The following is a 10,568-nucleotide window of genomic DNA, read 5'->3' as shown; positions in this document are numbered from 1 at the left end:
CGTTACAATAAATTATGGATTTTTGTACATTTTTAAAACCTCCCAGTGCTCAGAACTGCTTGCGGTTCTAGTTTCTGATACCTTCTTTCATAGAGCAGAAGGCAGTCATAATCTGTGCTCTAGAAATATTATTATTCACATCTCATGAGTAAAGTAGTATGTTTTATGGCATAGAAATGCCAAGATTTGGATGAAAGTAAACAGCTGCGTCTATTCAACAACAATAGATGAATATGCCTCTATTGTTATATAACATACCTTAGATTTTGGCCTTTAGAGGGAAAAAAATAAGTTTTTGTGACCATTCCAGGCCACCCATTAGTTTCAAACTAATTTTACTGGTCATTGCTGAGAAGCAGACTAATATGTTGAGTGGGTGGAAACAACAGACAATTTAAGTCAAAAGTATTTTTTGGAATTTTATTTTAATATCAAATCATGTTATCAAAATAATAACAACTAACCATCATCTTAGACCATTTTATCTTTCTGTACATTACCAGAAAACTTTGCTCCAAATTATGCAACATCCCTGCAGTCTCAGAGTTCAGCCATCCTCTCTTGGTGCTGGATTTAATTCATCTCATTCTCGACGCGTCCATTCCAGCCATCAAAACCTTTGCGAGGCTTCACACATGAAAGACCCTCTTTTTTATACAAGTGAGAGATTCACAGATATAGCAGAATTAGGCTTTATTTGAAGTCTCCTGTTGTCTCCTCATCAAAAATAATTTACACAAAATCTGTACATACTTACAAGGTTGGAGTTTGCCTCTGAGGGGGGATTTTAAAATTAAAGGAGCAACAAACAAAAAGAGAAACCATGAAAGGATGATCTGAGGATATTAGGAACTGGGTTTGCATGGTACATTTGCAGCTCAAACTCTCATTCAAGGTTATGGCACAAAAAAAATTAGCCTAAGATAACAAAACCCCTTTACAGCTGGAAATAATTTCAGTCCATTTCTACAAAACCCACCTTCAATCATGAGAAAAATAAAATTAAGGAGTGTTTGCAGTGGCTGATGCTTTTATCAACCTAAAACAAGATACCCCTGTAACCAAACCTAAGTTCAATCTGCATATTCACACTCCCTCGCACTGCTGTCAAATTAAGCTGGGATAGAAACAGGCATCATTAAAAACTCTTAAGGCTTCATTTATATCCTTTAGCTCACAGCTAACAGACATCAACAATCATCATCCTCATCCCGTCCGTCGTTCGACTTAAACCGATCAGCACTTGGTGTATGAAGTCGTTCAAAGCTACATCTCTCACATCACCTGCATCGCATGTTATAAACAGCTACTATTTTACACATTAAGATGTAGAAAGAAAAAAAAAAACTACGTGAAGGACTCAACGTGCACTCGACATTATTTGAAGGCTAGTGACACAACAAACTGTTATTACCTGATGCGAGTTGCTGTGCGATGTGAGTCACACGTGCAGCTGAATCCCAATGTGAGCACAACGTATAATACTACACAGAGCATGTTGGCCACTTTATTAGCAACACCTTGCTACTTGTTATTGAACTGTCTTCATTTGTTTGTGGCTAACAAGGTCTCTTAACCATTTATCAGAGGTTTCCGTTCTAATTGAAATGATTTTGCAGTGACCTCCAAATTGTAAATCCCAAGGCAACCTATTTTGTCTAGATCTGGTGACTGTGGAGGACTTTAGTGATTTTGATGTCCTGTTCAACAAGCCAGCTTGAGATGATCGAAGCATTGTGATGTGGTGCCTTATCCTGCTGGAGGATGTGCAAGGTCGGCAATTGCACTCATGTTGGCTCTGGCATTTCACCAATGCTCTGATGAGACCAATGAGTCCAAATGTCTGCTAAGACAATACCCCCCCACATCATTAGTCACCACCACCAGCCTTAACCATTCATACAAAGCCAAATGGATCCATGTTTTCATTTTGTTTATACCAAACTTTGACCATACCGTCTGAATGTCGCAGAAAACTCATCAGGCCAGGCGATGATTTTCAAATCTGTTATTGTCTAATCTTGTTGAGCGCCCATGAATCCTAGCCTCAATTTTCTGTTCTCAGCTGACAGGTGTATTAAGCAGCGGGCCTGTTTGTTTTAACTTTCGGCATTTTGTGCATTCAGCAACAGTATTCTGCAAACCATGGTTCTAACATGATTATGATGAACAGTGTGTCTATTCTCTTTTGACCGCTGACATCAACACCACATCTCTATCTTCTCTTTTTCTGAGAGATAATCGTGTGTTAAAATCCCAGCAGATAACCACTTCCTGAAATGCTCAGCATTGAATGGGTTTGATATGATTGCCTTATTCACTGTTTTTGTTAGCAAGCAGTTGCACTAGTGTACCCAATGAAGTCGCCAATTAGCGTATGTAGATAAATGGATCTTAGGTAGAACTACTATTATTTGGCTTGGTCCCCACCTGCATTGGCCCCAAGCAGAAGTTAGCTTATTGCCGGTCAGCTCTGGTCTTTGCTGAAGAAGCTTTACTCATCGGCGTTGAAATGCTAGCTAAGGTTAGCTCGTTCATAAACAGGAAGTGGAAATTCGGTTTTCATCCTACTCTACCCAGCGATGGGACCAAGTCACTGCTACACAAGTCAAGTCCCGATGAGTACCAGATGAGTACTAAACTTTATATGTTGAACTTTAAACAAGTCCAAATATTTAATTTGACCTTAAAATAGTATTTTCAAAAATGTATGTTTTTTTTCTTTTTAAAACACGTATTGTTTGCCAGATCACCTAGTAAAAAAAAAAAAGTAACTTCACAAACTTCCAACAAAACAATGCTGATTAAAATACTATTAAAATAACAAATTGAATCATTTAAACAACTGTATAAAGGTGAACTTTCTACAGGTCATTGATATGAAAGTCCAATTGAAGTCCCAATACGAGTCTGGTATGATTTAATCAAGTCAAGTCAAAAATCATACATTTGTGACTTGTCTGACTCGATTCAGAGTCATGATATCTCTCTCTGCCAGACCCCACCTCGCCTGTATAACAAAGCTAGTTTAACATTTTTAGGGTCTTTTCGTATTGAAACTGAACATGTTCTAAGTGGCTGGTTTATATTTTAGTGCAGTTTCCAGTGAGTTAGGCTGCTATATCCAATAGCCACCAGAAGAGAGCGCTGCATCCTCCCTCATTATATTCATTATATCCTTTATCATTCTCTGATAATTCCTGTTTTTAACAACAAACCAGTGTTCATCTGGAGTGAAATAATCAAATAAAATGACCAGCAAACCCTTTGAAAACGGTGTCTTGGGTCTTATATCTATACACCGGTACGGAGGAGTGTGTGAAACGTGCAGCACAAGCCGCAATTCTGTGTTTCCGACTCACATCGTGTAATAACAGCAACCCATCCTACCATAGCTGTGTGCTCCTTCATCAATGCATAATCACGATGTGGCCTGAAATTAAGGGTTTTTCCATGAAAAGTGTCGGACATGTAGCATAAAGTGGCATCAAAATGACGTTTTAATCATATTTGGTGCACTGGCACGAGCGCACACTCGACATTCAACCTTTTTTGAGCTCAACAAAAATAAATTACATTTATTGGCACTCTAAACATCCCGCTGTGCTGCACCTGGGTTTGAGGGGTCCAGAGTTACGTCACACACCCAAAACTCACATCAGTAAAAGAAAAATGCCCTTTAAAAACGTTATTTGCTGATGCACAAAATCCACAAGGGAAACAGATGTGAGATTAGTCAGTTTTATACCTGCTAGGAGGTTTCTACTGTCTTTTTTTTTTTTTTTTTGTAATTGTTGTATCAACGTTTCAGTCTTATGCCATGTGTTCTGAAGAGCAAGGGTCTTTCAATCAAGGCCAAGCTCACACAAGCCATTTCTGTCCCGCTGCTCCGTGAGAGGGAAGAAATAAAAAACACAGGAGGAGGGAGGGGGCTTCCTGTAGACGGACCCCTCACATGTTGTACGCCACATAAATGGGGTCCAGCTGGTCGGCCAGGAATCCGTCTCTGAGGTGCATCCGCTGCTTCTCCCCTCTGGAGTTTATGGGGATGACGCCGGGGTCCACCACCACCACTACTCCCACGATGAGGTAGTGCTCCTCCAGGACGACGTTGGTCACCAACGCCACCAGGTCCAGGGCCTCCTGCTCGGAGCCCTCCAGCTCCACCACTACGACCAGGAGGTTGGTCCATGTGAACACCGCACTGAAGACATGAAGAAGGAGGATTTAAGGGAGGAGAGGGAATACGACATATTGGATATTTCTCATCAGATTATGATGACGTTTTTTGGAGCTGCTGCAGGTGTCTCACCATTCAGCTATGCTCTTGTGCGCACGGATAACAGAGGTCTCAATGTCGATGGGGTGATACCTCATTCCCCGCAGCTCCAGAGTCTCGTCAAGAGAGCCCACCACATAGAGGGCGTCATGCCGCTCTGACACACAAAAACGCGTGCGGAGTTTGTGTCACACATTTACAGACGTAACAATAGAGATATACTAACTAAGCTTTCCATAGTGAGGCATTTCTAAAATGGTATCCATCGCACTCACCTCCACTAGCATCAGTGAGGTCAGTGCGTCGCAGGAAGCCCAGATAACCGGTTCTTGCCCAGACCGTCTGGGTGTCTCCGAAGCTGAGCTTGGTGTTGAAGTGGTCAGCGTGCAGCGCCTCCTCGCCATAAACCGTGTAGTAGCCCGTGGCGTTGTGAGGACTGCTCACCCAGACCTGTGACACAGATAAAGGTTGATTGTTGGAGAGTTGCGGTCCGTTCAGGTTTTTGATAAAATTTTGATAGTTTGGAGAGTAGAGTTTGGATAGAGGTTTCATAGTTTGGAGACAGTTTGTGAAGTTTAGGTGAGAGGAGGAGACTGAAGAGAGTGAGGAGATGATAGAGGATGGAGCCAGCATGGAAGAGGAGGATTTTAACTATGTGAGCATAGTTGATAGTTGATTTTTCCCAATAAGCAGCGCTTTAAGTGGGCAGGTAGTACCGGCACTTCTACATTTTTATCCCTTCTCGCAGCGAGACCATTAGGTGGTTTAATTTGCAAATTAAGCTTTTGAGAAAAGAACCCTTTCCTGAAGACATTGACTCAGGTGGTTCACCATCACTAATGGTTACACTAAAGGTCGCACTTTCTTCTGGTGCAAGTTTTAGATCTTGCACAGAGCCTTGCTCATGATTTACAATGTGCCTCTTGATTGAGGTGTTTTAATTAAATCAATACAACAGCTGTGCAACAAATTTCCGTGTTAAAATTTGCTTAATCTCAAGTTTACAGCTAAACTAAACTGTGCTCATATTTTATTTCTAAACTTATTTTATATCATCATAACAGGTTTTATGCTAACGTAGTGTATTTATCTTTCTGAGGGGGGAGAATTTAGATTGACTGTCCAAAATACTTTCAACTGGTCGTAACATTTCTCAATATATTCATTTTCTAAGGGAATACCTTTAATTGTCTGTATGCACATTTGTTATCTGAAAAAGTTGGGTATGTAACAGAAAAGAACAACAAAAGGTACCCAATGGTGGGTGAAAGAAAAAACCAGCACCTTTAAATAATGGTCTGAAAATATTTACAAAATAACCTGGATTTATGAAAAAAAAATGGCTTTACCAACAAAGTTTCAATTGGATTTCTTGTCCTAAGCTTTAGTAATTTACATTAAAGTTTAAGGATATGAAAATGCAAATGTTTGGATTAATTAGTCTGCTGGAAACTTTTTCTATAGCTTGAATTTTTTATATTTCTATCCTGGTTTTTCATTATTTGTTCTATTATTAGTCTTGCACTTACCTCTCCTAGATGTGAGTCTCCTAAAGGCCCTTTGGTCTCTGTGTTGGCAATGATCACTTTCACTCCAGGAAGGATCTACACAAGCAGACAGCCATGCTTCACTTTAACAACTCATTCACTAATTAAAGTGAATCCTCTGTACAACAAAAAAATAAAATAAAACATCTGTTCTTTTTGTGCTTATTGTTTTTCACCTTGCCAGACTCCATCAGGGGCAGACTGTGAGGGGATCCTCTCTCAACAAGGCGAACCCTGGCGAGGCAAACAAAATGAGCAATGACTTACATTAAATAAATAGCAGAAACATAATTATTATATTATATTATATTAAGTTTGCTTGTGCTGGCAGTCTTGCAATGCTGCCCACTACCTGTCGTGCCGTAGAGCTCTCATGTCCACATAAACAGTGGTGGGATCTGGTCCGGATGTTCCCTGGAAGAAAACAGAGAGAAGGGGACGTTACCAAGCCGGTTGAGCCCTGATGTGACCTCTGTGTGCGGTCTGTGTGAGGAGGTGGAGGAAGCTGGTTATGAAACAGCTGCTGGGAAAGCAAGAGGCAGCCAGAAGCCGACCAGAAGCCAGGCCACAGGAGTTAGGACTCAACCATGTACAGAGAGATATTTTCCTCTATCACATCCTCTGATGCCATCTACTGTAGTAACGGAGGGAAACACCCACGGCTGATTTTCCTGGAACTCCACCAGAAAAATAAATAAATATGATTTTACTTTACTCCCCTCCTGTAATTGTCTAAGGATCTAAAACCCTGTGAACTGTTTGTTGTGATTAAACGCCGGCCATGCAGCGGGATTTTAACCGAACCATTCCTCAAGCAGAAATTGATCCCATCTGTGGTGGGATTTGTTATCTTTGCTGCGGCACACCCAGCGACAGCAAACGATGTTTTCCATTACTCCTTTGCCAATGTGCGGACGGCGCCGACGCTAGCAGTCGCTGTTTCGAGCGAGCGAGGTCTGTGAGGTGAAGAAAACGAGCTAATCTAGCTCAATCTGGCCAATCCGTGAAGCATAGCAGCCGTTTCAGCGGCAGATCGTTGTTGGAAAATATCAACAACTCTGTTAGTGTTTGCCAGGAAACAAAAGACACAGTTAACATTGTAAAACCAGCTACAGATTATATCTGAAGCTGAACAAGCTATAGTTTCTTATTCTTATCTTTATAAAAAGATGTCTAAAAAGGTGCAAATCCTTTATTTAAAAAAAGCTCCTAAATATTTTGTGAAAACAATAGTCAATCAGTATAATGTGGTCAATGACAGCTAATAAATCCTCTCAAAGGATAGGTGAGAATCCAATTTTTTGCAAGGAAAACTGGCTAAAACAAAAAACAAATGAAGCTAAATGAAGCCAAGCCTCATTGAAACGAAAAATAAAAGCAAATGAGGATAAATGTGAACTGAGGCAAAGCACGTTTAAACATCATGCAAGAGAAAGAACAAACGGGCACAAAAGCACACAGACTGAGCAAACAGCCGCTCTCATCCCACAGTACCTGCTCAGCCAGTTTCCCTAACCTGTTGGGCTGACAGGACACGACAGGACAGGGCGGGACAGATAGAGATATACATGTATGTGTTCATATATATAGATACACGTGGGACACACACAAATAAAACTGCACCAAAAAAAAAAAAAAAGAGGAAAACAGGAAAAATTTACCAGGACTTGGAAACTAATTTCAGAAACAATGTTGAGAACGACTAGGTGCACGTTGTTCATGACCTAATAATAACTTTTAGAACTTTGGATTTGAGATAAAGTTTTAATTAATCTTGTTATTAAGCTTTTCTTTAAGGCTAAAAAACTAGTTGTATAACAAGGTTCCTACTAATTTTAGATATTTTTTTTTTTTTTTTTGCTTTGACCTCAATGTTTAACAATCCTAAAACAAAAAGCTCCTGCTATGGCATTGTATATTTTCTGGCACCTAAACAAACTTAGATCATCTCAATTTCTTATAAATACTGGCCTGTATTACCCAAAAGTAAATAAAGATTATAAAAACAGAGGGCGTGTTCTATGGTACTTTTATTTTGTTTGTAGAAAAACCCCAAAATGTGAAGTTTGACTAAAACAATCCTAGTAGAGGAAACCGGTCCAGTTCAGAACCAGGATATAAGGGGAGGCCATAAAACTGTAAAAAAAAAAAGAAAAAGAAAAAAAGCGCCAATGAGTGGGCATTAATTAATGGGTTCTGTAAAAAAAAAAAAAAAACAATCAAAATGAGAAATTAACTTGACCAAATTGCAAGTTATGATGCAGTAAATCAAGGACAAATGTTTAGGTTTATATTTCTCTAAATATAAATTACTGCTAAAGCAACATTTTCATTTTTTTTATTTTGACATCTGTCTTTAAGAGAAAGAAATACCTGAGTCTGTAAATTGTGTTTTTTAGATTTATCCAGGAGACCTGGGAGATGATGAAAATCAAATCTCACAATATTCTAGACTTTTCAAATCTGCGCAGGAACCCTGTTACATGTTAAAACAAACTAATTTAAAGAATTAAATGGATTATTTAACTACTGTGTAGTACCACAGGAAAAATTTTAATTATATAAACAATGAACTGAAGCTTAATATAAAAAGCACATTATAACACTTATAATTTACAGAGATTTCATCATTCTCTCTGGCGCCTAGTTCCACTTTACCCTTTTTGCTTTAATATTAAGAGCACAAACTCTGACACAAGAAGACAACCATAACCACACACATCTAAAACCCTGCCAGCACCATCGTTTTTTAATGCACTTTGGAGGCGTAATCCTTTAGCTGCTGCTTACCTGCAGACAGATTGCTACGTTCACTCTGCAGCCGAAGGTGGTGCTGACGGCTCGAGGTGAGAGCCCCAGGTCTTTGAAGATCTTGGAGAAGGACTGGGTGAGGGTGATACGAGGCCTCTCCTCCGCCACCACCATGCACGTTCGCACACAGGACAGATTCACATTTCGCAACTGGATGAAGGAAAGGAAAGAGGAGTTACGAAGAGTTACGTTAACAACAGCAATTTACGGCGATAAAATGTATTAATATCAAAACTAAGCTGCAGGAAATGGATATATACTAGAAATCCAACAAAAGCGTGTAATACCTATGTGCCTAAATATTATATTAAAATGACCTTTTTAATGCCCCTGCAGGCTTTTTCTTTTGATAGCAGTAATAACTGCATCGTTACAAACAGCGACATGTTTCACACAGCGTACTCCGACAGTATAGCACTTTATGAATATTTTATAGGTCATTTATGTAACTGAAAGCCCCATCCAGGGACAGATCTTGCAAGCTAATGTAAGCTATAAATAATAGATGCGGTATTTGTTGTTGAAACCATGTTCCGTTCACGCTTTAAACAGCATTTCTGTGCCACGAGCATTACATGTTTAAACAGGTCATGTGTTAACGGTTTGTGGGTGAAACTGACCCGTAGGGCTTCGGTCTGTGAACCTAGACCCTTGGTGCACATCTCCATGACTGAATACGAGCAGAAGGTGACCCGGACCTTGTACTGGCTGACAGCGGCGAGCCAGAGAGACGCGTTACTCTCCAACTCCAGAGGAGGAACGAGGATCGACTGGTGGCCGGAGTAAACACTAAAACAGAAACGCGGAAAAACCACGCTGAGTGGGGTTATACGGAGGAGACTGGGTTTCTCTGTCCTTCAGCGGGTCGGAGCTGCTGGTTTACCTGCACAGGCACCAGAGAGCCAATCCCAGGCCGCAGTAGGGGTCCAGGCAGATGGCGATCTGCCGGGAAGGGTAGAGCTCACACTGCAGCTTGATGGAGCGACACAAGGCACTGGTGGCAGAATGAGACATCTAGGAAAGACATGAGAGAAACATGAAGAAGACATCTGTGTCAACTTTGAAAAAAGAACGAAGAGTGAGAGGTGGATGTCGTCCCAGCATGTCATCTGCACTGTGCGCTTCGACGTACTTTGACCCCTGCCAGGATCCCAGTTGTGGAGACACTGAAGTCCAGGTAAGCTAACATCTCCGGTGTGGGTGGCTTGTACGTCTGGGGACACTTCTTCCTGGGGAGGTCATCTGCAGAACCAAAGGGGCTTTTTACCACGGAGAAAACTAATCACGTCGTTAAAACAACATCGCTACGTGACGGGGGAGCGCTGCGGGAAGCCACTAGGCGGTGAGTGTTTGTTTAAACGATTTACCCGTGTCCATTACTGTGGGCCAGCTCTTAATGTCCACAGCTGCGGTAGCCTCTTTGGATTTCAGTAGCTTCATTATTGCTTGGGTTGTCAGGATACACACAGACTTACTGACCTGCAACGCACAGAAAGGTTTGCGTCAGAAAAGAGAAACGCCATGCAAGCAAAAATGTCCCCTCGTTGGGACTTATGCCGATATAAATCACATAAAGGTTTGGGCAAGAAACAGCTTGTTGACCTCCACAATCATTTTGACAGTAGCAGGGTGGTGGGCCAGGTTCTGCGGGTGTGGGGGTCGAACGGTGACGGGGACACACCCGGCATACAGGCAGCCGTAGAAGGTCCGCAATCAGGTCGATTCCTGCGCACACAGCATTAAGACGTGGAGGAAGCGGTGTTAAAGCTGTGCTGAGATGAACCGAGCAGAACGGTAAATGAGCGGGGACATTTTACCCGGTGGGTAGACGAGTGCTACGTGGTCCCCAGTGTTGAGGCGTCCATCAGGCGCGGCCGCCACCACGCTCCGCACGCTTGTGCAGCTGCAGACAGGAAGCTGTGCTGGCCACC

General features: G+C 41.4%; 1 protein-coding gene across 1 annotated transcript; it reads right to left on the bottom strand.

Moving 5' to 3' along the window:
- Positions 1-3,770: 3,770 nt before the first annotated feature.
- LOC118563740 (disco-interacting protein 2 homolog B-A-like) lies at positions 3,771-10,345 on the bottom strand (the record flags this gene model as incomplete). The annotated part of the gene is given in 12 exon segments (XM_036139474.1): positions 3,771-4,204; positions 4,313-4,436; positions 4,555-4,729; positions 5,809-5,883; positions 6,003-6,060; positions 6,179-6,240; positions 8,617-8,787; positions 9,258-9,426; positions 9,521-9,651; positions 9,770-9,879; positions 10,005-10,116; positions 10,240-10,345. Coding segments are annotated over 12 exon segments (1,546 nt in total), but the record flags the coding sequence as incomplete, so codon positions are not given.
- Positions 10,346-10,568: the final 223 nt, after the last annotated feature.

This window comes from Fundulus heteroclitus, chromosome 7 (assembly GCF_011125445.2).
Source record: "Fundulus heteroclitus isolate FHET01 chromosome 7, MU-UCD_Fhet_4.1, whole genome shotgun sequence".
Classification (NCBI taxonomy): Eukaryota; Metazoa; Chordata; class Actinopteri; order Cyprinodontiformes; family Fundulidae; genus Fundulus; species Fundulus heteroclitus.
The sequence above is the reverse complement of the archived record's forward strand: the minus strand, read 5'-3'. Positions and strand labels throughout refer to the sequence as shown.